This window comes from Cheilinus undulatus, linkage group 1 (assembly GCF_018320785.1).
Source record: "Cheilinus undulatus linkage group 1, ASM1832078v1, whole genome shotgun sequence".
NCBI lineage: Eukaryota > Metazoa > Chordata > Actinopteri > Labriformes > Labridae > Cheilinus > Cheilinus undulatus.
Window position 1 is genome coordinate 22,817,682 of NC_054865.1, and position 27,883 is coordinate 22,845,564.

Consider the following 27,883-nt stretch of genomic DNA (forward strand, 5'->3'; position numbering starts at 1 on the left):
GTATGTAGTCCTGACAGGATTCTGCAGTTCATGATGAGATCCGTTTTCCTTTATTACTAAGGATTTTTGTTGGTGAAAAATAGATCAAAACAGACAGCCATTTCCTGTCATACTCCTGTTCTCATTGTTGTTTGAAAATACAAAGAACATTGACCATCATTATTCTCACAATAGCTTTAACATGGCCTGCACTGGGTTGCACCAGCTATGGTCATTTCTGCCAATCTCTAATTTCAGTTTACACACAACTTACATTGAGGTTTTTGTACCAGCTGAGATCGCTTCAAGAGGTTGCACCTCAGAGCAGAGAGACTGCTATCATCGGCTTTGTGGTTAAAAAATGTTCAGCATGCCAGACAACATCTCCTAGAAATGTATGATGACTCTGATTACTACTTCTGCTTTTGTTTCCGCAAGTGAAGAAAAATTAAGCCATACTAGAATACTATTACTGTATGTTTGGTTGACAATGTGTGGGCTTTTATTACCTAAACATAATTCTATTTCATAAATAACTTTTTTTTTTTTTTAATCTTTAGTGGATTAACATAGAAGTTATTTTCAGTTTAGAGACAGGCACAAGAGGCAGCACTAAAACAAACACTGCATTGAGAAAAATGCTATATTTTTATAGATATATTGTTACGTGTAGACACTACAATCTACTAGTTTACGTGAACCTTACATTCCCTTCCTTGAGTCCACCAAAAGACAACATAAGTCAAAAGCTACCGTAAAATCCGGTGTATAAGCTGCACTTTTTATACTTCTTTTTCTTCTTTAAAAAGATGGGTAGAACTTATATACCAGTATAAAGTGCTAATATGCCATCATCGTGCAGTTAACACATGCAGCTACCCCGTTAAACATTGATCGAGACCTAACATGGTTGAAAATTCACCTTGTTTATTGTGTATTGCAAACATGTGCTTTGACTTTACTGCTCAGAACACTGGAATACATAGCAAAACAGACCAGCAGTGGGAGTTGGCGCTACTTTTTAACAGCTCTACTCCCTCATTAGGTTATAATGGTGCATTTAAAGAAAACAAGGAGTATACAGTTATGTAAATGAACCTTGAGGAGAGCTGGTTTGACAGAAAACAGTATTCAACAGGGTCAACAAGCGACTGGCAGAGAAAAGCAGAGTGACTTGCAGGCTGCGAGTCTGTCTCACAACAATCTCAGAAGTCTGAGAGGTCAACTACCATATTCTAGCTAGTAGATGTGCAAACTACATACAGTGAAAACAAGGGGGCTAAAAGAGTGACAAAGCTGCATAGAAACTGAATGTTGGGGACTTTGAATGGAAGAAGAATTCAAATAAATAAATTCTACCTTTTATTGTTTTTGGTGTTCACTATATGTTTTTACTTTTTTTTTTATTGAAACCATAAATATTTTTTTTTTCTTATCATGCCAACAACTACCTCTTTAACATTTGACCCTGCCACCAGGTGGGGAAACACTGTCACACTGTTGGTCTAGGCCTAATAGTTGAGTATCATCACTCAGACTCAAGATTTCTCTACACAGGTTGGGGTAGGATGGCAATAAGGAGCTAAAGGACAGAGGAGGTTTGGCTGAAAAAGCTTTGTTTTGGTCTGAGTGACTGGTGCAGACATGTAACATCTATCAGCTATAACTCTGAAAGTTGTACCTTTAAACAGACTTCTTGTAAGTTTTTATCTTGTACATTGTGTTTTAACTGAGGACCCAGGACTGTCAGTACTTTTGTAAAGTAAGACAAAAGTTTAACATCTGTTGTCAGACATGATGTTTGACTAAGCCATAACCACATCAAAGAACAAATACAGACATTTATCACAGAAATGTAGGTTTAGGTAGTGCACCAACTAACAGAGCCTGCCCTAGACTTTAAATCTGTTTGCTGAACTGGTGTCAGAGTTGCAGCAGTTGACCCAACAAAAGTACAGACCAGCGCTCACGTCAGTCATTTCCTTTTCTCGATTTTTCCTTGAATACTGTAGCGATGTAAAGCTTGTGTAAGAGTGGGCATCATCCTGACTTTGAACCCCGTATCATTCAAAAAGAAAACATCAAATACTCAGATGTATCCCAGCCTAGGAACAACAGTTGCCCACTCTCATCCTCTGGAGGAGCAGTCACACATGCCCTGGCACAAACACTGGCAGAACCCATAAACAAGGCAGACTGTCAGGCTTGATGGCACCAAGCTAACACAAACAATGCCCAGTGTCACTCTCTGAATTACCAACAAGTAGATTCCAAGAGGCAGGGAGCTAAAGTATAAGAAACCCAGCAGCCAGACCAGGATGCGTGGGACAGGATTGCAGAGCTTGGTCAGGGCGTCCTGATGAGCCAGCCCATTGGAGCCTATTGATACAGAGTCCAGGCTCTGCTCACCATAGATGTCAGAGCTGCCATTTCCACTTGGCAAGTCCCCCTGAACTTCCATTATAGTAATGACCAGACAGTTGGAGGAGTCATGGGACAGGCTGGAGGAGGAGAAGCTCTTTGGAGTTAGGACCACCTCCTTGTTTTGGTCTGAGCTCCACGATTTGTCTCGCAGTGCCAGGTGGCCCATGATGTTAGCATCGTCGGGAAGGGCTGAGACCTCATACTCCGTGATCTCGGTTTGATGCCGGCAAAAGGGGCAGCAGATGAATCCTGCCCCATCAGCGATGTCCAGGATCTTGACAAGGCAGCGGGCACATACCCTGTGCAGGCAGTCCAGGATCTTAGGCTTGCGGTTGTGTGCATTGTAGCGTTGGTAACAGATCTTACACTCCAGTTCCTCTGGTGGAGGATGGTCCTTTTCTTCTAACTCAGCCGGAGGACAGCTCATCTTCAAGGCATGTTCTGGGAGTGACAGAAAATATAAAGGTTAATACATACTGGCAAAAAAAAATAGTCAGAAGAATGATGTTTTTAAGCAGTCCAGCATTTTATGTGACTCTGGCTAGAATGATAAAAAATCTTACTGCAACCAGCTGATATTTCTGAGTATTGTTATCTGCTGTATTTCTGTCCATCAGGAAAAGGTCAGCACTCTGGCTGCTTCTATTTTCTCTACCTGCTGCTGATGAATGATTTATGGTTTGGGAATTGGATCAGTGTGTTGTCCCAGAGCCCTCTGTAACAGAGCAAGAGCCAGCTTTTCTATTGATATTTGGAAGAGGTGAAGGGACAGCTGCTGCTTCAACAAGTGTGCTATACATTTCTAAAGCTGAACCATAAAAAATATCAACAAAAAATTAAATAATGTTGCTTGAGGTTGTGCAGTAGTAAGTTGTGTTCTAATGTTTTTCTCATGTTTTTAACATACTGCTGTGTTTCATGTGTTTGTACAACATGAGCAATGTAGGTTGTGCTGGTTGTTGTGTGCTGTTTTCCACTGGTTTGTTCCTCTATATTTACATGTCATTTGTCATTTTATTTTATAGATTATTTGTCAACAGTACAGGGGTGACAGCCAAACGTTAATCAAGTTAGTAAGTGTTTGAGCTGTCACTGGAGAAAACATCATAGCAAAAACAAAAGAAATCATTTTAGACTGGAGAAAAATAATTTTTGATGCTCACAAAGCAGGAGAAGGATCTACAAAGTTAGCACAGCATTTCAAGTATCAAGAACCAGACCGAGAAGTATCATCAAGAAATACAAAGAGAGCCATAGAGTCCTGGCAGAGGTAGTTAAGAGAAAGATTTCAAAGACTCTTGAAAGAAAACTAGTGAGAGATGTGTCTAAAGTCCCCAGAGCAACTGCCAAGACACTCGTGAATGACTTAGACAAGTCTTTCTGCAGAAGCCAAGTCAGACTGAAGTGTTCTTAAGGACAACCTTGAGAAAGATTCTACATACTGGAAGCATGTCCTTTTGTCAGATGGGACCAAACTAGAGCTCTTTGGCCATAAAGATGTTGCTTATGAGTGGAGAAAGAAGTGCCAGACATATAATGATAACCATAGTTTTCATTCTCTTCTACTTTTGTCCTCTCTTCTACGTTAAAATATCACCAAACTACAGACATGCCTCCCAACTTTGACTGCATACTCGCACAATGAGAGGCTAACATCATGGTTTTAAAAGATACTATGCATAGAATCTGAAATGCCTGATTTTGATGCCTATACCCAATACTGGCATCGGTATCAGTGCATCCTTAGTTAATACAGAGCAGTGGTGGACTTATTTTACATCACTGTGGCTGCAGGGAGATGCTGCAGTGGCATAACCCAATGTGCTGATAAGGACATAATTTATATGCTCAAACTGCTCTGACTTGCCCTAAAACACAACTCATAAAACCTCAAACAAAAAAGAACATTGAAGTTTGAATCCAGGCTAAAGGTTAAGGCCAGCGCAGATGTATTAACACTCCTGGATTAGCACTACTTGATGGAGGCAGCTGCAGATTGTACTTAATTGCTGACAGCTACTAAAGTTGACAATGGCTTGGATGGCAAAACCTCCAATTATCAGTTTCCTCCAAGGAGAAACTGCAAGAAACTGTCAGTCATTGAATAGATTAATAAGGTCAGATACTGTGGCTCTTAGTGTGAATCCATAGACAGCAGGAATGAATAAAAAGGAGGTTAGGGGTCTTTGAACTCTTCTACTCCTCCACAGAACTTTACTGTAGCAGCTCAGTGTCATCTGCAGATAAGAAAAGGTCTTTTGGTTTACGTCTAGTTTTCATTGCTATTTGGATGCCCATATTTTAAAATTTCTCACATCTGTATATTTAAATGTTAAGCTTGTTCGCCTGAACAGCCACAGCACAACAAAGGAGCACCAGAAATGCAACATGCTTCCGTTCAGCAGAGTTGAAAATCAGGAAGAGAAAGGAAAAGGATTTTCCACTTTTAAGACTGTAGTTTCTGTATATGGGGCGCCCATACTAAACTCTAGGCCACTGGTGTTCCCATACATGAATTTTTGAGTCTGCCAAGATAGATTTAGACCCCATAAAGAGGACCATTTACCAATGAAAACAACGCATGTAAAAAGTTAGAGCCAGTTATGTAAAAGTTCTAACAATAATAAACACAACTATTAATGCTGTGAAAGCAAAAAACTACTACTAACTACTTTATGGGCTGTAGCATACAGAGTTGGGTTTGCTTGGACTGAAAGCCATCAGTAATGGCTGCCTCCACTGTGGTAACGAGAGCCATACATAGAGTTTTGCTATGGGCGGGGTTTAGTTGTACTGAAGGCCCTCTAATGGCTGCCTCCACTGCTGGAAATATCTCAGATGTAGCTTTAGCATTGCATCCTTCTTACTAGAACTGGACCATGTTTCTGTATGACATAAAGAATATAAACAACCCTATAAGCTTTTTTATGTTGGGAAATATGTTTTCACTGTTCTGCTGACCTGCTTCAGCATGAGTATGCGATAGTTAAGAGGAAAAGGGTTTCTTGTTGTGTGAATGCTAGTGGAGCGATTAGCTTGGACTGAGACGCAGCAGCTCTTTTGGCAAGTTTTAAAATAGATTGAAGCAGGTGATAATTTTCATGGGCAGATTTCTTTCATTAAAATGGTTTACTCTGATTGTCCAGTGTTTGTGTTTTACAAGTTATTATCATTATCTAAATTAGGCTAATGTAAAGCCTTAGTGTTTTTAACCATTACAATTCTGAGAACATATTTGAACTGTGTGTAGGTGATAGGAGATATTGTTAGATATTAATGGATTTTATAGGCAATATAGCCTATGACCAATCCCACATCTAACCATTGACTGAAATTACAAATTCATCCATTTATCACTAGAATCTCGTAAACTTACAACTTTCACATAGTTGTAGGAATTAAATCTTTAAATATTTTGAATTTATGGCAAAACCTTGCCTTTTTTCTTTTATTTGGCCTAGTAGGATATACGTCAAACTGTCCTAAAGCGGTGTTGCCAACACTGAACTCAGAATGAACCTACACAGAGTTGATTTACCTAACTAAAATTTGCTGTTCTGAAGCTGAAAAGTCAGTGTTTCTCATCTGTGGGTAGATCAACTTAGAGTTAAGGATTAGGCTCTGAGTTTGTTGAACTTCATTCTTGAAATGGGCCCCAGTTTCTGTTCTTTAACAACAACAATAATAACAAACTGCTGGATTTAACAGCGGTTATTTACTACAGGATCTTATTCACTATAATAAAAGTAAACACCAGTTATATCTTATTCACAATAACAGTAAAATACTAGCAAAAAAATAATATAAATGAACTAGCCGGGTTTTTGATCTGTTATTATATGTAAATTTAAATTAAAAGTACACAGTGTTTTTTGCCAAGCGGTGGAAATAGGCGTTATCTTTCATTTTCAAGTCAGTTTTCCATGAAAATTTACTTTTAAGTATCCAGTGATTGTTCTAGTGAAAGTACCTGAAGTCTGCTTTGCCTAGGCTGAAGCCGCTCAGTGAAAATAACGTAAAATTGCACAGCCTCTCCAGTCCCCTAAAATACTTTGTATTTGGTCCATGATGTCTTCTTTCATAACCCACAAAGAATTGGGCCAGTAACCATCCTTTCTTGAATCAGACTACCCCTTTGTGAATTTCTTACACTGTCCCTGACCTCAGTGATGTAAGTGTGATCGCACAAAATGGACTGAGTGTGAGGCCTGTAATTATCACGTGGTTGTGCCATATTCCCTGATGAACTCAGAAACTACTGGAAAGAGGACTGAAAGGGAACCGGTCTCTGCTCTAGCTGCTGACATCAAACACTACCCAGGGGCAATGCTGGTGTACTGTGTGAAACACAAGTCCTAACACTAATCAGACTGGTAGAATGACCTGATAAGGCTGAATATTCTTGTTTACTATTGGATGAGTTCTTCTTGCATGTTCTTATCAAGTTCCAGCAACCCTTCAGACTTGGAGCGTTTTGACTATGTAACAGCTGCTTGATTTTCATTTCAGTTGGCATTTTAACACATCAGGGCTTTCAGATTGCCTGCGTGAGTGCCACAACTCACACGCCAAGACTTGAGAGAATAAAAGGCTTGCCTATTTTTACTCCAAACTGTGTACATCTGTTGGCCAAAATAGACAAGAAAATGATAGATAGAGGCACGTATTTACCGTGTTTTAGCCGATGTGCATGTCCACATTCATAGAAATGTTTGCAGTGTGTCTCTTGATGACCCTGATGAAGGCCACCAACTACATAGTGTTGTTCTGATAAAGCTGTTCTCTAAAACATTGGTTCCCAGCCTAGGGTGTGAGAGCCCCCCAGGGGGGTGCCAAAGATCTTCGGGGGATACAAGCCTTTGTCTGCGATGAAGCTGGCAAAATTAGATTTGCAAATATTGACTAAAACCATGATAAAGCAGTTATTAAGTAGTTTATACTAAGGTCTTTTGATAAGAAAAGCAGGTATGGGCATTTTTTAGGGTTTAATCAGTGAAACAATTAAAATCTGTGTTGATTTTTGATGGCAGGGTGTCACTTTTTCTTCTCTCATGTCCTGTGGGGGCTCCACTTTTCTTAGTTATATGTAGGGGGTTGCTCCAAGGAAAAATGGTCGGGAAACACTGCTCGAAAACTCAAGTACTGGCTGTAGCTTTCTCTTTCCACTAAATCTGCTCAAATCTAAATCATAATGAAGATCAATACAATCTAAACTTCAGGGTTTTTGTTTTCAAAGTAAGAGCCTGGTTTAGCATTTCGACAGAGTAACTCATCTTATCTGTACAGAATGCTTTTATTTTGTATTTTTCCTGGCTCAGTTGCTGGGAGATTTATTGAGGTGAACTTAATAAAGAAAGACAGAGCCATCACAGCATGGGAACACAGCCCACTCCTAGCATACATGGGTGTAATAATGTTGAGTTTAGAGAACAAATAGGCCTGACAGCATGGCGAAGACTGTAAAACCCTTAAACTATAAAGCATTAAGAAAATCAACACTAAGTCACTGATAGAGTAACTTGTCAGATTGAGGTACTTTTTTCAGAACTTTGAGTGACTGAAAACTGTAAAGAAACATACCATGGCATGTTACCTCCCTGTGTGTGCATTTACTTGTACTCAATGTAGCAAAATCTTTAATCAATATTCATAAATCTTCATTACAAAGAGCCACCCCAATATAAGAAAATTCTTACTGTCATGACTTGTTCTAATATATACCCTTAAATTTAGAAATAGATCCTGCAAGATAAAAGTTTCTACATAGTACAGCAGCCCCTAAGAGAGCTCCTGAAGTGAAAAACTGCCAGGAGGACTTATATGAGGCTTAAGCAAGCAGAGGAAAAAACAGAGAAACATGTTCATTGGATGAAGAATAACCTTGATGAATCAATGTCGAGCTGAACAGCCAAAAATTACTTATGCAGACATTTTAGTCCATCTTGGACTCTCTTCAGTGCAAAGTGAAGCGTGCATGTTGAGTCCCTCTGTCTATCAATATGATCTGCGCTACAGGTGAATTTACTCACTGATGTAAGGGCTCTTCTCAAGTTGGATGGAATTGTGAGCATGATAAAAGGGAATGTTAGAAATGAGCAAAGATTTTTCAAGTTATGTACTTCAAAAGAACAGCTTACAATTTATTCCAGAAAGATGTTCATGGCATGAAATAGTGTTCATAGTGCACTTTAAAACTGAACAAGTTGAAAATGCACAAAATGTTTGTTGTAAGTGATTATGTAAAGGTTTTCAAGGAGAGGAAATACATTTTTGACTGACTCAAGTTGAAATACATAATTTACATGTTTCTGATCCATTGCAATTTTCCCTCATGTTTTTCACATAAACCTAGCACAAAAAGTAACTACATTAGTGATTGGTAAATTATTTCTTTGTTGTAATAATGCAATAAATCTTATACTGTCATAAAGCCTGTTTTTTTTCACTTTAAATTGTGCAAAATTTGTAAGGAACATGTATTTGTGGGACAATGACATTGTGAGTCACATTGGCAATTTAGTAGTTATTTTTATAAAAGCATTTTCAGCTGAAATAAAGCTGTTTATTGCTTATTCCCTACTGATTCCTGCCCTCATTCTTTCTATAACTCTGCAGCTGGACCAGCAGACTCGCGTTACATGTGACTTTACATACATGCCTTTACAGCCCACCTACCAAGTGAGGGTACGGGTGTCTGTGGAAACACAAACTATTTTGGTGTTGAACATACCAAACCATACCAAACCGTAACTCAATCAAACCGGACCACCTGGTGGAAATGAGGCTCCACTGACCACTGTAGCAGGGTGGTGACAATCAGGTGCCAATCAGGAACCTGACCATAACAGAAGAGGGCCCCAGAAGCTCCAAACATTGACAGAGTAGATTTGGCCAATTTTTCATGGGCACGACCCACGTACTCAGCTCTGCTGCTCGTCCCACAAATGCATGTTCCTTACAAATGTGGCACAGTTTAAATGGGAAGTAAACAGGCTTCATGACAGTATAAGATTTATTGACAAGAAGCATTGTAACAACAAAGAAATAACAAACACAAATATCCTCACTTCTTGTGCTAAGTTTATTTTCATTATGAACAATCATGCCACCCTTTATTATAGGGTGTCAGTCTCTTCAATGATTGAAGTCCATCAAGTTTTATGAAGACCTGCTGATAAATGTACATCATATGTAATCATGTTACAATCCTTTGATATTATGATATTAATCATAAAGCTCCTGCTTCTGTGGCTTTTGGCTTAACACAGATCAGCTTCAGCTTAATCTAATAATCAATTAAAATAAATGAGGCAGGAAACTTTATAATGTCGTGGAGAGACTTGTGTTTAAACTTTCACATACTTCTGCAAATGTATGCAGCACCACTGTGGTGCTGCATACATTTGCAGAAGTATGTGAAACCACATGTATTTTTTAAGCTCTTCTAAAACAGCCTGCAGCAAAGAATGAAATCTGATTCTCCTGTAGAGAATTTTAATATGGGTTAGTTTCTTTAACTGACTTATTTTCTTGTTTTTATGTTGAGTTGGCTTGCTGGTGTGTAACCATGTTTGTGTGTGCCTTAGAGCTCTGCACCATAAAGCTCACATGTCATTCTTGTTGTGAGTCGTGCCAAGAGCAATTGACAGAAATGGATTTAATACGCAGGTACTGTGTACAGCTAAGACAACACAAATAATGCAGCATCAGTGTCTGAGCTTTATCTTTTTTAAGACATTGCTGTGAGTGCACATCATGCTAGTCATGAGCAGATATATCCTTTGTGAGCTGTTCACCTGTGGCTCCAGTGGAGTACCTAAGTGGATTTTGACATATTGGCTCTCCCAGTTTATTCCCACAGTGGGCCATACAAGAACCCTTTCACTCAGGAGGTGTCTTATAGAAGTCTTTCAACAGACTCCCAAAATTCAAGGTTACTTCTAGACCATGACTTAGACAATGGCTGTTTGCAGCTGATTGTGATAAGAACCTGTTGTATTTAATTAATGTTCCTACACTTTTAAAGAGGGCTAGGAAAGTGGAGAACTTCTACAAAGAGTACACACTCAAGAAATCAGTGAGAAAGATGCATTGTTAATTCTTTTTAGCTGTAGCTGCAGTAACTTCAGTCCTCTCCATGTATTCCTGATTACTTTCTGCTTTACCTCTACCTTTGGTCATCAACAAGTCCCCCTCCCATCAGAGAGATGCTATATAAAGAAAAGCTCACTGTTCACTTATTTATGACCATGAAATATAGATTAAATAGGTGGATGTTGGGCTGGTAATTGCCCAGCAGGCCGCTCTGTGACTTGCTGACTGTTAAATATTTCAGCCACCAGTCTGTTGCGTTAAAAAGCCTCCTGGAACATGTCAAAAAGATGTCAGAAAGAAGCAGCTCCACCTGCATCATGCCTGAGGCACGGTGGACAAGTTCTAGACAAATTAATGTTTTTATGAAAGGGCATGGCACTGCTATGATTGATTTAGTTTACTAGTCACAAGAGTGTTGTACATTTCACATGAAGACTGGACATGAATGGAAATAACCTATAAGCGTTATGTGTATGTCTATGTATTTATTTATGTATTTATTTAAGAGTCTCTCATGGGGAGATGCATTTAATTGACTGGTGCATTTTCTGACACATTAATTGGCTGGTTAACAAAATTATTGATTGGTTGACTGAATAATTATTGGTGTTAAGTGTAAATATTTTTAAAGTGAAAGTTCATATATTTTAAAACTGTTATACTGATCCACTAAGGAGTGGGACTGTCATAGAGGACAAGATTGAAAGATTGCATTACTTCATGTGATGAAAGTATGAAGATTACTCCTTTAAGAAGGAAAGAAGAACAACAGTTAAAAAAAGGAATGACTGTAATCTTTCTGTTCAGGGCCACCTGAAACATAATTACTTATTTGTTTCAGGTCATTGAATAGATTGTTAAGATTAGACAAAGATAACCAGAGTAAATTCAAAATGCAGTTTTTAAGTGATTTCATTGAAGGATAAAGCCACCTAACCCTACCTGGCCCTACATGAATTGGTCATTGCCCCCACTGATAAATTATGAATTAACTGTGATTAACCACATTTCAATCAGAAAAACTCTCGTCATTCATTTACCATTTTAATGCAAAATGGATTTACAACTATTAATCCATTTTGCATGAATTTCAATATGAGGGTGCAACAAACTTTGGCTGGGGTGGAGGAGATTATGTTTTGCCAGCAGCAGCAGCAGCGGCGTGGTGCATCAGCATTAATGCAAGCAAGTATTCGTGAGGAGTGTGTCATATTTAAATTAGGGCTGTCAATAGATTAACATTTTTAGTTGCGATTAATCTCACAAATTTCATCGTTAATTCTTGAATAATTGTAAATTAATTGCACAATTTTGATCTAAATGTACTTTACAGGACTATTACTCAAAATTTAAATACCCTTTTCAAAACAAATGGACAAAAATGCTTTCTTTATGCAAATCTAACACTAAGCTTCAGTTTTGGGAAAGCTGAGTTCAGTTTTATTAGCTACACCCAGGCTTGATGACTGCCAGACCTGTTGAATAAAGAAATTTCATCAGTAGAACCTGTCTGACAAAGTGAATAAGGCTAAGAGATCTAAAAAAGCAACACATCACGGCGCTATCTAAAGAAATGCTATTTCAAAGGCTTTAGGACTCCAACAAACCAAAGGGTGATTTATCCATAAATGGAGAAAACTTGGAATAGTGAATAACCTTCCCTAGAGTGGCGGACCTACCAAAACTATTTCAGGAGTGTATCAACGACTTATTCAGGAGGTCACAGAAGAACCCAGAACATCTAAAGACCTGCAGGCCTCACTTGACTCAGGATACAGTAAGAAAGAGACTGAGTAAAAATTGCATCTGTGGGAGAGTTCCAAGGCCAAAATCACTGCTGACCAAAAAAAACACAAAGGCTTGTCTCACATTTGCTAAAACATCCTGATAATCCCCAAGACTTTTGGCAAAATATTCTGTGGACTTACAAAACAAAAGTTGAAATTTTTGGAAGGTGTGCATCCCGTTACATCAGTTGAAAACTAAGCTGAACCACTTGGTATTCATGGAACCATGAATTCTGCTCTTTACCAGAAAATCCTGAAAGAGAATGTCCGATCATCAGTTCAAGCTCAAGCTCACTGTGTTTATCCAGCAGGACAATGATCTGAAACCCACAGCAAGTCCACTTCTGAATGGCTTAAAAACCCCAAAATGAACATTTTGGAGTGGCAAAGTCAAAGTCCAAACTTAAATCAAATTGAGATACTGTGGCATGACCTTAAACAGGCCACTGTTGCTCGAAAATCCTCCAATGTGGCTGAATTAAAAATGCATCAAAGAAGAGTGGGCAAAAATTACTCACTAGTGATGTGTAAGACTCACTGGCAGTTTTTCCAAAGTGCTTGGGAATGGATTCCACAGATGTGTCTTAGTCATTCACATCCAATTAACACTGGCAATTTCATTCACTGATGTGATCTGTAAACTGCACACATAGCAAAAGGAACGGTCATTCCAGGCATAATGATATATCAGTTCTTTCAACATGTGCTGTTAAATAAAGAATTTTTCATGGGACAAGACCTTTCATCAGCTGCTGTAGTGATGTTTCATTAGAGCCAAGATGGATGAATGGGTTTACAAAGCATCAGGCTTTAACACTGGAGATAATTATAATTATTATAATAAGTATTTTTATCAGACTTGACCACAGCTTTGTAGAATTACTAAGCAGATTTTATTGTCAAGACAAATTGTAGAGGTTTTTGGAAGGCCTGACATTTTCTGCTGCTCTGGAGATTGGGGTGTCAGATGAGAAAATATGCTGTTTTGAAGAGCATTTACAAACAACTTGAGTTTAATTTTTCAGACCTTGGTCAGAGCTGTATGAACCACTACCTCAAATTCCCTACCATATCCATTTATGCTTTTTAGCTGGTCTTTTGCTCTCTGAGGAGGTCAACCAAAGGAGAACTTCCCATGGAGAAAATCAATCAAGTATTACTTTAAGTTATTCCACAAACCTCTTCCACTCACTTCAGTGTTTTTAAAAGCAAAGAGGACTTTGATCAACAAGTTTTCTTCACAAAGTGGGAAATACTTTGATCGCCAAGATAAAAGCAAAAGCTAAGCCGTGTTATCTCAGCTGCAAAATCTGTCCCTCTCTCAGCCCCAGACGTTGGATCTACAACTTTAACAGCCAGAGTTTCACAACAGTCAATATTCTGACCTTGGTAAAGCTATTTAAATCAAATGATGCTGTCCAATCATGGACATCATTTGATAAGAGGAGAGTTGTCATGCTCTTCTCTTTGGTCTGCTAAGATGGTAAATATGACTTTGTTAATATAGATTTGTGTCTTCACTTTTCTTTTCAACTGCTGCTGTTAAGAGTATTTTGAAAAACGCTTTTTCCTTTCCATGTCAACATTTTGCTAGAAGACTGCAGTCCTGATAGATTTTCCAGTGTTAAATTTATTGAAACATGGATTTAAGAATACAGAAACATGTATTGACAACAAACAAAGCCTTCTAGAGACAGTGGACAATCTAAATCTTACAAACCACCATCCTACAGACTGGTGATATCTGAACAAAAAAGCTCCAAATGTACAGAAGTATATCTGAGCTTTTTCAGGTAGAATATTTATTTCAGTATTTTTCTGCATGTGGCTTGCAATTTATCAAATATAAGGCAGGCAGGACTGGACTCTAGCCCTTTGTGATAATTGAAATTGGCCTTGACCTTTGACATCACATATCTGATAGGTGATACATCTCTTAATAATACTATTGATCCACAGGAATGTGCTGTGGACAGATCATTAATCCTGGTTTACAATAAATAAAGGGCCAAATAGAAGTGCTGTTTTAAACTAACTGTAGAGAAACCTTCCACACAAACTGTAGAATAAACATTTATTTTATAACCAGATGCATTTCTTTAAAACGCTGTATATTCACCTCCCCCTTTTGCTAATGATATTTTGGCTTTTTTATTTAGATATTTGTAAAATAAAGTTAATAATCTTGATGTCTACATCTTTAAATTTATAAGCCACTTAAAGCCCTGGAGTTGAGTCCTCAGAAAGCTTTTGCTCCCATTGTTTTATCATTTTTCCTGCTGAAATTGCTTAATGAGCGTAACTGGTATTTAGAACTTGATTTTTATAGATTCAAGTTTACCAGTTTATTTTGATTAATTTTATGTAGTTCATGAATAACTCTTTCTAGCAAATTCTCTAAACATCACACTGCACCAAAGTCTTCAGACCGGACCAGATTTCAGGCACGCCAACTTTGTGCCTAACAACATCATTTCAGAGAAACATCAATGGGTGCAAATAGAAATGCGCAAGATGTGAGCATAGAGTGTAAAAGAGACAGCTGAGTCAGGAGGAAAATGTAAAGACATCTGCCAAAAGGATCAGCCTCATGGATCGACTATAGTCGTTAATAACATCTAGCTAACTGAGTCATAACCAGACTGATATTAGAAACCAGGATCAGGTTGGTGCATCCCTATTTCAAACAGAACCTACTACATCTGAATAATTAGGTAAGGGAGGGTAGTGGGGTCTTTCTGATAGAACAGTGGATCCCTGTGCTCAATAAGCTAGGCTTGTGCACATTTCCAAACAATCTACTGCTTATTCAGACGTGGCCTTTCTGATACGTGTCGTGCACTTGTGAGTCTCTTAACTACTTTTATCTAATATCTGTGGCACTGTAAGATAAAGGAACAATCTGTTGTACAAAATAAGTCTATTCTCTTAGTTAATTTTTGGTTCAGAGCCCAGCAGGACTTTGATTTTATAGCTGTTCCAAATGAACACATTACAGCTCAACAGATTACTATCATCTTATTCCTGAAGTAATCAAGTTGACCTGACTTTATTCACTGAGAAATCGCTTCATCTCCTGCAGTGACAAAATGAGGAAGTACCTCTCAGTATTTCCTGTTTAATGACAGAAACCACAGACAGCCAAAGTGACAGGAGCCATTTGTAGATGTCTGTCTGAGGTTTTACAGTCTGCAGGGCAGGCCATTAGTTGATCCAGCCACTTCATGTAGCTTTTATTTTAATTTATTTTCAGCAACAGTTTGGATCGATGAACATCACAGTTAATGTGCCAGTGTTGTCCGAGGGCTGATTTTCATCTGCTGTGCCTTGGCCTGATGTTAAATCAACAATAAAAAAAAAACACATTAGCAGGGGAGAAAAGCAGCACTTGAATGAATGAGGGCTTAAAGGTGACAGGCAGTATCTGCAAAGAAGTCTGTAGAGTGCAGGTAATTAATAAGACAACAATCAGCCAGAAATCAGCAATGTGCAATATGAAAATAGATCAGTTCAACCTAAATATAGATATGCATTGCACTGATGGCTTTGCAGTATTAATTAAGGTGCTGTCTTAAATGTAAGAAGTAATTTAATCGGCTAAATAGTAGAAAACCAAACAGTCCAGCTCTAGCATTCTGGTTTCGATTTAGACTTCTTGACAAAACTAAACGCATTTTTCATCACAATTTTTATCTCCAAAAGCTTATTTTGAATGGTCTTAACTAGGGATGTGCCCGGTTAATCATTAAAATGGTTAAATTTGTTTATCAAATTAACCAGCATAGGATTCACGAGTCGTTTAAACTAATAACCTAATTATCGTTTTTTTTATAAACACAGGCTTGAAATTCTGATCTATAATGCTCTTTTAAACTGTAGTGAACCTCATGGTGCTAGAGGCCGCTGTAGCTTCAGTTAATGGCCGCTGCTTTCCTGTCTGGCACTTCACCAGATGTAAATACAAGAAGCCCAGCAGTAGCTCAGCGGTTAGCATGTGGCAGGAAAAGCGCAATACGACTGTTTTTTAAAGTAATAAATGGAAATAAAGTGGTACTTCTCACTAAAAGTTAAAAGGGGCCACACGTTGAAGCACGATATTAATCTGCAAAGAGGAACAAAGGCGGGTGACGCTAGCTTTTAATGTTAGCCATGCTGTAGAGAGTACATCAGGCTCACATTACACCCATGTACACAATGACCCTGTGAGGAATTTGACTGTTTTCTAGGGATTTTCTCCTCTTTAGACAAGTCAGTTAAACAAAATTTAAATCAGCATTTAGCAGGACATGGAACGTCCTTAGTCATCGTCTAGTCTTCCTCATGGAAAAATAGTTGTTGACTGGTGTTCCTGAGCCTCCATTCTCATTCTGGTTCAGTACACACAACTGCAATCATGGGGAAGACTCCTGACCTGACTATTGTCCTGAACACAATCAAAAAGCAAACATAGAGCACATAATAAAACTGCTTCATTGACTTTACCATGCCCTGGCATCCTTCTGCTGATTTTGAAATAATTTTGCTACATGTAGCATTGATATAAAGCTAAGTAGTGCTGTGTAGCAGTTTGTTATTTCATCCCCCATGTCTTAAATCCTGAAATGCCCACTCCCTGTCAGATATAGTCTCATACTATGAGGTATGCATTTAAACAACCAAGTCAATTTTCTTGACATTTTCAGGAGTGCAATTGTGAAAACAGCTTTAGCTGCGTATACTTGTGTGTTTGCTGTTTTTTCCTGCTCATTTCCATCCTAACTGAAGTGAAACCCTCAAGGCAGGAATGTCACTTATCTTATTTATGACCAAAATTAACTGTGACATTGACTTTGACATTGGCAGATGTAGGTGACACATCTGAGCAGGAGGGCTGAGTTAATCTGATTAGCTGTGGGATATTTTGTATTCCCAGTTCTCCTCCAAAGAGCCGCTTGTTTACACATCTGTGGCTGATGTCTGTGTTTGTTCGCCATTTGCAAAATCCTATTTTCTTTTCTTTTTTTTAAACAAGCATAAAGGGGGTCTTATAGTTTGTAATTTCTTATCACATAATCTGCCAAGCTAACCTTAAACAGACCTTTACATACCTGTTGACTGTTTGTCCCTCAAGAGCTTCACTTCTCTGCAAAGGTCAGAGATTTTTAACGAGAATACGACAGCTGAGTCTCGGAAGAGGTGGCAAATTTAATGTTTTTGACATGGAAGTTTTTGCTGAACACCTCGGGCTAAAGAGGGAGAAGAGTAATCATTTCTAACCGTCTGTGCCAAGAAAGGATAGCTGTAGAATTGTGAATGCTCTTTCACTGTCCCATGTTGTTTCACAGTCATGATATTTTATGGATTCACACCCCGTAGCTACCCAGATAACCACAGGACTCAGCTTTAGCTAGGAGGTGCCCAGTATAATTACAGTTTTTTTTTCATTGTGCAATGGTTAGCCGCAGGAGGCCAACGGGTAAATTTAAAAGTGGCTTTCTGTTGGCCACAGGGAGCTGAAAATTGTCAATGTTTTTCCTCACAGCAAAAACTTTACTTTCTGTCCTCTCCTGCAGGCTTGTACTCGCACATAGTTTTATCTATTCGATACACCTTCTTGAATTATCTCAATTTGTCTGCAAATAAATCCAATAAACCCATGGCTCTTATAAGATTCAGTAAGGTCAGAGGAATGGCAGGGTATTATGTAGTTGAATTCTGCTCGCCTAGTGGAATTGCTTTATTACACCTCCTGTGTTTTCTGCTTCTAATAAGTCAAGACAATTCCAATTTCAGCTGAAAAGGTCATTCTGTTTACACATGCAGTGGATGTTTTAACGCTCAGAGGAGGCACATACTGCTGCAGGGAATTTCAACACCATTTGGATTATATAGATTGGATTTAAGTCTAAAATGCTGTTAGTAGGATTGCTGGGTGTTAATTAGAATAACAGCAGGTTGGCTGATAAAAGGAGAGGAGGCTGTATAAACAGTAGCCTTTAACACCAGCACAAGATTTACCCTGTCTGTATTCAGAGCATTAGCAGCAGTTGTTGGCTGCAGCACAAATCGTATTTCAGCATAAGGCGAGACATATGGGAGCGCTGATATGTGAATGGCTTTGAACAGGTGGCAAGACATAAAGGGACATTTTCAGCTGGCTTCTCTCATGAACAAACAAAGGAACCAGATAATCCGTCATTTTAGAAAATTAATGGAGTCAAGCCTAAGAGCATCTGCTTCCAAAATTTTAGTCTATGACTCACTGTGGTGAAGTATATTCAGTATTTCCCCAAAGCTTCTATCCGTAGGCTTGAAATTTTAATATAAAGTCACTGCAATTTTACTCCAAGCTCTACCAGGTTGCAATGGGGTCAGGCATGAACAGCCCTTTTTAAGTCAGGCCACAAATTCTCAGCTTTTACTGTATGTTTCGGGTCATGGTCTAGCTGAAAAATAAAGCTTCTCCTTAGCCGTAGTTCTCTTGCAGACTGAATAAGATTATTCTCCAGGATTTTCATATATTTTGGCACATACATTTTACCCTCTACTTTTACAAGCCTTCCGGGGCCAGCTGCTGAGTATCACCCCCACAGCATGATGCTGCTACCACAGTACTTCACAGTTGGAACAGTGTGTTTGTGGTGATGTGCAGTGTTCTGCCAAACATAGTGTGAGGGCCAAAAAGCTCAATTTTGGGCTCATCAGACCAAAAAACTTTCTTCCACCTGACCATGGAGTCTCCCACATGCCTTTTGGTGAACTCTAGTTGAGATTTAATCAGAGTTTTCTTCAACAGTGGCTTTTTGCCACTCTCCTATAAAGCTCTGACTGGTGAAGAACCCGGCTGCAGTTGTATGCAGAGTCCCTCCCATCGCAGCTGCTGAAGCTTGTAACTCCTTCAGAGTAAAAGGTGTCTTGATGGACTCTCTCACTAGTCTTCTTGCATGCTCACTCAGTTTGTGAGGACGGCCTGGTCTCGGCTAACCTGACATGCCCGATGGATTTGTTTCACACATCCATCTGGGAAAGCTTCAATAGGAAAGGTTTGAGAAAAGGCAGAAGCTTTGAAAAAAACTTGGAGTGTGATTGGATGAACGTTCTGTCTGTCACAACTCTACAGACCAATATGTAGCAACAAAACACATGACGTAGTCGCTATCGAGCTGCGCATGCGCAGCTAGTGAGGAATAACGTGAAACATGGCGACTATAGATGTGTAAGTACTCGACTTCTGTGGTTTTTGAAAAGAAAACAACTCACTGCTGTTCTTTGTTCTTCTTTTAACAAAGAAATTTTGTCAAGTTCTGATAAAACTGGCACTTTAGCAGCATCCACACTAATCTCTTCCTCCATAACTGCACCAGCTCTTGCTGCTGCTTGTTTACATAACGACTCTGCTGCAACTGAAAGTACTGCCCCTCGTCGCTGATTGGTCCTGTCACTTTCTAACCAGGCCCAAACGGTTCAGATGGGAGCTTTGCAAGATGGATTTGCCAGTGAGAAACAAGGAAATGGGCGTATCCATCTGCTTTGCAAGGTTAGATCTCGGCAGATTTACACATGCAACATTCCTTACATTTCTTGTTGATGGATTAAACATCAGTGGTTGATGGTTCCTTGGATTTTTTTTTATCCATACCCTCTGACTTTTACTTTTCAATAACCTTTTCTCTGGAGTGTTCTTTTGGCTTTATGGTGGAATGGTTCTCAGGAATACTTACTAACCAGTGACTGGACCTTCTAGACACAGATGTCTTTATACTACAATCACAGAGACACATTCACTGCACTCAGGTGATCCTCATTTCACTAATTTTGAAATTACTAGCACCAATTGGCTGGACCTCTGTTGAATTGGTCACTTTAAATGGGGAGAATATTTATGCCATCTCTTATTTTGTTTTATTTTTTTAAATATTTTTTTACATTATATATATTTCATTTAATTGACATTATTTTGTAAAAATCTGTTTTCAGTTTGACACAGATTTTTTTGTATCTTTTTCTTAAAAGCCAATTTATATGAACATGATTGATTTATAAAATCAATAAAGGGCTAATACATCCAAAAGGGTGTATGTTTTTTATATGATCCTTAGTTTTCAAAATTCAAGCTGTGACAAAGAGTGAGTATAAAAAGGTTATTGCAAAGAAGAAACACTGTTTACATAAAAATCCTCTTGCTCAGAGGTCTAATCCCTTTCCTAATCTGTATCTTAATTGGCTCTCACTCCCTGCATATTAAAAAAACATGTAGAAAACAGTGGGAGCCAGCTTTTCTACTGAGTAGAACTCAGGGGTGTTTATTATAAATTAATTGTGTTCAGTGAAGCTTGCATGGCGAAACAACTGTTATTAAGAGAGAAATTATTAAAAAAAAAAAAAAAAACGCATTAATGCCACTACAATCCCTTGCAGGATTGTGGTTTAAAAAAAAAAAAAAAACCTCTGGTCTGATTTGAATTTTTATTGTTTTTGTTGTTACCGTGTGGATAAGGTCAGCCAGCCTCTGGGCTACAGCTAGTAGGAAGAATATATTGGCTTGGCTCTGCTCAGCTCAGCATGATGTGAGGCCTAAATGTCACCTCTGCAGCTGGGGTGAAGCTGGCACCCTGCTGCCTCTCTGTTGGGGTTGTTGGAGATTCAAGCCAAGCATTAGAGCATTTATATTTTCAAGATTATAGTTCTCAAACAGAAATGTCAATTCATCTGATGGGGAAATCTTAAAGGAATTAAAAGTATGTGAATGGAATACATGTGGAGGAATCTAACTTGAACTTTCTTAATTTCAGGTCAGCTTCTCCTGGGATCAAAATTTTTTTAGAGCATTTTTTTATTATTAATCAGATGTTTGATATTTAGAGCAGCCAATATCTCCTTTTCTTGATCTTAAAATATGGTCCTTAAACTACTTTGACCCTTTGATTTCCTGTGATTTTAGTAATGATATGAAAAATTACTATTAATGGCACTAGTATCACCTGCAACCCAAAATCTGAGAACATACACCTGCTTACTGATGTCAGGTTACAGTCCTGCCACATTTCTTAGTAGTGATAGTTTGGTCTTTGTTTGTTTCAGGGATTTCCCAATCGATCAGTAGCCAGCCATGATCGGACTATTTTCATTAAAATCAATGAGTGGAAATAAAAAACAAATGCTGGCAGTCACTAGTAAGATCTACTGGGTAATATTTGGGCATCTTGGGCATTTTAAGTTACATTTAAGTTACATTTTCAAATGTAACTTCAAATGTTTTCTCAGCATTCCAAAATACTTTAATTGGCTGCATCTTGCAGTTGAGTTAAGGTTCTGAGACCTACAGCCTTTTATTAATTAGACTATCTGCATTATAAAGTCTGTTTTATTGCCTTAATACTTTTTCAGTCCATCAATATTGTGTTAATTACCATAAATGAACACATGTAGTTGTTAACTTTCAACTGTGTGAGTTTGAGTGTGTTTGATATTTAAAACTGCATTGCTGCCATTCTTGGCCAGGTCTCCCTTGAAAAAGAGATCTTTGATCTCAACGGGACTAACCTGGTTCAATAAAGGTTGAATGAAATAATTAAAATACTCTGTGTGATTCAGTTGTCATTACAGTGGGATACTTGCTATGTTGCTCCCTTGGAGGTTTTGGTACTGCTCTGTTGAACAAAGTAGGCAAAAGCATGTTGTTGACTGAATCAAGATTGCTTTTGTGCTCTTTTTCATCAGGTTACTTTTCCACTTGCAGATGTCGGTGCTCTACATAGTGAAATAGACAAATACACTTAGGATTGGTATCATTCATCGGCCAGTCTCACTCATATGTGATTAGATGGAAATAAAAGCCTGATCTGGGCAACCCTACTATGTTTTTTTGTTTGATTTGATCTAAAAACCAAAGTTTAGGAAGAAACGAACACATTTGACAAAGAATTGTACCCAAGCACATTACCTCCAATTTCCACATACAATGTCCACCAGCAAAATGCACTGCAGTGCAAATTGCACCCTCTCTACTCAGTTTGTGCAGTTCCACTGCCCGCACCCTGCTGCGTCCCAGAGGTGCCACTCCACTCTGCTCCACCTCATTGGAGGTTCACTGCTCTATTTTTAGCGGCAGCTACTGCTAAACCACGCCAATCTGAAGGGAGTACACTGATCCAATCAGCCGGAAAGCGTGCAAAGCATCCGGTCAACTTCAAAATAAAACACAATCCATGGACTCCCGATTGGAAATCATTAGTATATCAACATTGCTCTCATCCTGCAGTACAAGCAAAAGGCAATGAAGAGATCAGTGGGTCGCAGAGATACTATGGCGCATGGAATCATGTTGAAATTAGTGGATCAACCCCAAAAAGTCTGAATAATCTACAGCACTGCTGGTGTAAATGGAAAGTATTGGTAAGACCGGAAAGTCGCACCCACAAAAAGATGTCACATTAGTTTTTCATTCTCTATTGTTTGTGAAAATGTACCCCCTCTTGATTTTGATTGGGCAGTGAGGGTGTTCAGTGTACCAAAATTGTTCTATTTTCAACAGAAAGAACTGTGAGCACAGCAATGAAAAATACAAGCCGATGCTCAGGCTGTAGTTACTTGTAACCTGACACACCAGATAGACTGTTTCATCTATCCATTGTATGGGATGTATTCTATATTCATCAACCTCCCATACAAAGTGTTTGGACAGGGCAGGACTTATTGTAAGGTGATTGGCTGAAAATTCTGTGTGTCGCGTTTATTATGGGCCAATCATATCAACAAGACAAAATGAGGTAGTAGGCATGGACAGTTTCAGCAGTAACTTGAGCCCAGAAGGAAGCCGCTGTTGCACTTTATGAACAGTGGAGCCTGTTGGTGAATAAAAGTCATGCTGAGGTCAGTAGGGAGAACTGGAAAAAAACTTCTTATCCATCAAGAAAAGCTTTCACTGTGGCTCTTTGCTCTTTTTTTAATAAAGAAATATGATCCAGTTCTGATAAAACTGCTGCTATACTTTTCAGACTAGAGCTTTGCAAGATGGATCTATCTGATGACAGACATGGAATCTGCCCAATCCAAGGTTAACAAACTGGTACATCCTACTTAAATATGGCCAGGACACAGGCCCTTGATTTTAAAATTCAAGACTAAAATTCTGGGGGCTTCTTTTAGTCCAAAATGTCTTAATCAGTGTCAAGTTATCATCAAATAAGTGAGATAATTTTTCAAATACTTAAATGGTAACTGTGGCAACATTAAGCACCATCTTTTTCATCACCTAGAGACATATTGACATCATTCTCACATCATTGTAAGCAGGTTGGTTATAATTCTGCCTTTATAGTTTAATTTAATGCTTTGTAACCTTCACACTTTCCAACAGGAATAATACCATTATATATTAGCTTTTAATTTCAAGGTGTCTCTAGAAGCCCTCAGTCTCTGACAGTAAAGCAGAGCAGAGGAAAATAGCCTGTCACTGTTGCTGCCCTCTAACTCTGTGAGAGGTTGCAGGATGGTGGCTGATGGCATATGCTGACACCCAATAATCACTGAGATGTTTTCCTGCAGAGATCTGTCACTGGTAGAAGAAAGGTGAGTGTGTCACCTCTGCAGGATTAAGTGGGCTGACATGGAAGTTCTGTACAGCTTCTCAGAGGGTGACGCCTTTGTAAACCTGATGATAAGGCACGCTGCGTGCATGTTCTGGAAATGACATTGTATTTATACAAAATGAACATTATTGTCCATCAGGTCTGCCCTGAGCAGTGTTAGACATCCTTTCTCCTGCCTTGTTTTCTCTTCTTTTCATTCACCCACACAAACACATCAGTCAATCAATAAAGGCCAGGTCAGATACTTCATCAGTCACAACTCGGTGATGGACTGCCTAGTCCACAGTTTCCACATTCAAACACTGCTAGTAATTTGTGGCCTCTTTGTGTAAAGATGTCATGCCAATATGGAAACAAGAATTGAGGAAAACAGCACATTATGACTGAATAAATATAGTCCATAACCCAGTTTAACCTGCTAGACATATTAAATTCATGTATGCTAAATAAAGTACTTTTTACAAATGAGCTTTCTGGGAAATGGACACCCTGTACATCCAAGAACCAGTAACTTGCTCATTTCCAAGATAAATAATTCACAATATGTATACATTGGTAATAGTGATACAGTATGCTTTTGAGTCCCCACACCATGGTTCTGTGTATACTCTGTGGTTTGTTGTTGTGTCTGATGGAGCGAAATACTCAGATACGCAGAGTAAATGAAATGTCAATAGGACAGGGTACAAAGCTGCATAATGAATACGCTGGTTAATCCCACCTAATGCATGTGAAGCACATACTATTGATCTGATCTCTGTCAAAGGTGGTGTACGAGGATATTGATCCATTTTAAAAATGAGCACTTGGTCATGATCATGAGGATTTGATGTTTTAAGTTTTAGTCTGATTCATTTATTTGGTTCTTTTTCCAGCTATGTAAAAAAGAAGTAGCTTTACAGTTTTAAAATAGAAGACTGAAATAGTTAAACTTTTATTAAAAGGTCAAGTTATGCTGGATGACACACCTCCTGAATGACATGAAATAGCCCTGTAGTTTGGCTTTGACTACACACTTTGACATGTTCGTAGCACGTAATGAAATAATTTCATCCAAAAACACTTGGAACATTTCACCTCGTTATGAAGATGTGCCTTTTACTGTAATGACCTGGTTGGAGATTCCGGTCTCTTGTTGTCCTGCTGCCAGTAAGAGGTCACAGTCGCAGGGTGAGTCCAGCAATGTGGCGATCCGCTAACCTTGTAAAGCAGATGGATTTGCCAGACTCCATATCTGTCATCAGACAAATCCATCTTGAAAAGCTCCAATCCACAATGTAGGGGCCAAACTGAACACTGTTCGGACCAATCAGCGTCATTTGATTAATACGGGGCAGTAGCTACTGGCGGGGTTTAGTTGTACTTAAGACCATTTGCAATGGCTGCCCCCAGAGCGGTGATTAGCGCAGATGTAGCTCTAGTGTAGCATCAATTTTACCAGAACTTGACCTCATTTGTAAATAAAATATGAATTAAAACAACGCTGAAAGCTTTTTCATGGTGGAAACAATGTTGTCACTCTTCTGCCGACCTGCTTCAGCGTAGGTTTGTTAGAGTTACAGAGATACAAGTTTAGTCATAGTATGAGTAGGTTTATACAATGGCTGCTAGTGGAGTGATTAGCTTGGTCTTAGCCACAGTGGCTGTTTTGTTGACAACCTTTTTTTTTTTTTTGTTGTTGTTGTTGTTTATTTTTTTTAAAGATTTATTTTTGGGCCTCCACCAGATAGAGGACGGTGAATAGGCTCTGAAACAGGGAAGAAGGTGGGGAGAGACATACGGGAAATGGTGCCACAGGCTGGAACCGAACCCGGGCCTCCTGCATACATGGCGTGTGCCCCGACCACTTGACCACCGGCGCGCCCCGTGGACAACATTTCTGTATTAAAACAAGAGCAGGGAGCAACACTGATACCTTTTCACGACAGACAAGATGTTTCATTCTCCTCCTGGTCTGCTTTGGCATGGGCTTATGATTGTTATGGATGGGGTCTTCTGGTCTACCCATTGACTGCTGCCGCAGTAACTATTCATTTCGGATGTAGCTGTAGGAGAGCGGCAGTTTGATCACAACTGGACCACGTTTCTTTTTGAAACAAGAGCATAGAACCACAACAAATGCTTGCTCAGCAGAGAAGATGTTTTTGCATGTCACCCAACCAGTCTTAGCATCAATTTTATCCACAGAGAAGCTCTGCCATTAACAGTCTATGGCAGCGGCATCCTGTCAGCTCAAGAAAAATGTATGCATACGTCATTTTTGCCTTCTCGCACTGATTGGCCCGTCATGAATGTGATAGATGGAATATTCCTCCAATCACCTTTCAGGAATTGTTTTTAAAGTCCTGTCCTTCCCAAACACTTTCTATGGGGGCTTTTAACAAATTAGATGAATGGTAAATATATCAATGCAATGGATGTATGAAACAGTGTATCTGGCATGTCAGGTTAGCTTTCCACACAGAGGGGAGGCACTCACGGACCTACCTCAGAAAGGCTCAGCTGATGATGCTACTGAGGCAATCTTCGTCTGTTTGAGTTTTCCATTATTTAACTCAGGTGACTCCTAAAACCTAAACTATTCTGAGACTATCTTTGAAGACATAGAAATGAAATGTCCTTTTAAAAATAGTACCACTCATGCTGTTGAGCTCATATGTTTCAAAATGCAGAAAATGGCATCATTCTTATTTTTTCCAAAAAGGACCTTCTCAACCCCTTTTCTAACTTGCATTACACCCTTGACCACATACACACATGTAAAATGAAAATCTATTAGCTTAACATCTCCTTAACATGCCTTTATGGCCAGCTACTTTACAGTGATTTTGAACAAAAAGGTCAAACATCTTTCTTTCTTTCCCCAGCAGACAGAGAATAATGCACCAAAGCTGAGCCAAGCACCGTCTGTCCTCACATAGACCCTGTTTTTCTCTCCGCTAAATCTTCTCTAACTGCAGAGCAGAAACACACACTCTCTCTCTTCTCAGTTTCCTTTTCTGCATCAAATTCTCCTCTGCGCTGTGACATTTTCTTTCTCTGATTGATTCTTCTTTTACTTTACTGGTCCTTCTTTGACTTTTTATCATGTCTGTTAAGCTGCATGAGCTAAACTTAAATAGTCCATGTAATATTAACTATGTAGTCCACTTGTATGAGTGTTTGTGCCGCACTGCCTGCAGTAGTTCAGAACTAGTGTATCTGCAGCCCCTTAGCTGCTGATCTGCTGTCACAACAACTTAAAAATAAATCCAACCACAACTATTGCTTGACACACAAGCACACCACCATTAAACAAATGAACAGACTCGCTTGCACCACCCTCTCCCTAGAATAACCAAAGCTAGTACGTGTCTGTGTTGTTCCTCACCTTGTCCAAATGTGTGTGACTCCCCCTCCTCCGCTCCAGTCGTCTCTGCTGTGCTGTCCTTCATGTAAATCCTCCTCCTTCATAGCAACACTCCACATGTCATTCCTGTGTTTGTTGGCGTGCGTCTGTGCAGGTGTACCGGAGGAAGGCGTCAACCAGGCTGGCGGTATTGGAGGAAGCAGCGGAGGGAAAGACAGCTTCTTACCAGAGGGAGATCCTTCACCTGCAGAGGCTGCTCAGAGAAAGACAGGAGGCTGAGGAGAGGCTGCTGCAGTCCAAACGGTAGGAGGGGAGCGACGAGGAGAGAAAGAGAGAGAGTGGGGAGAAAAAAACTGAGGCAGGCAGGCAGTCAGGGGGGAAAGGGTAGAGGAGGAGAGGGGAATGTATGAATGAAACGAAAAGGCAGGAGATGGTGTGTAAAGATTTAAAAAAAAGGAGAAGAAGTGGCAGAGTCAGTCACATCAACAAAACAATTACTGACAAGGAACAGACAGAGGTGTCTAGACGATTGGATTAGTTTGAACACTATAAACCATCTGTCTCTTTCTTGCATTGTTTCTCACAAGGGTAAGTCCATCTGATCAAGAATCACTACACAAAAAAAGACTGACTGATGCTTCTGCAAGGCAGTCATTATCATTAATTTAAAAGCAAGAAAC

At 39.2% G+C, this 27,883-nt stretch overlaps 2 protein-coding genes across 2 annotated transcripts in view; one reads left to right on the forward strand and one right to left on the reverse strand.

The window, feature by feature from the left end:
- cep89 (centrosomal protein 89) overlaps positions 1-27,883 on the forward strand; it is an 88,294-nt gene that overhangs the window by 43,534 nt on the left and 16,877 nt on the right. Inside the window, exon 17 of the mRNA XM_041794590.1 lies at positions 27,358-27,506. Within this exon, the coding sequence (XP_041650524.1) occupies positions 27,358-27,506 (149 nt within the window). The remainder of the gene's footprint in view (positions 1-27,357; positions 27,507-27,883) is intronic.
- On the reverse strand, positions 798-27,447 carry zgc:165481 (uncharacterized protein LOC100073327 homolog). The gene is made up of 2 exons (XM_041794602.1): positions 27,225-27,447; positions 798-2,844 (listed from the first exon to the last, which is right to left on the reverse strand). Exons 1-2 carry the CDS (start codon positions 27,286-27,288, stop codon positions 2,108-2,110), a joined length of 801 nt encoding a protein of 266 aa, XP_041650536.1. The 5' UTR covers positions 27,289-27,447; the 3' UTR covers positions 798-2,107.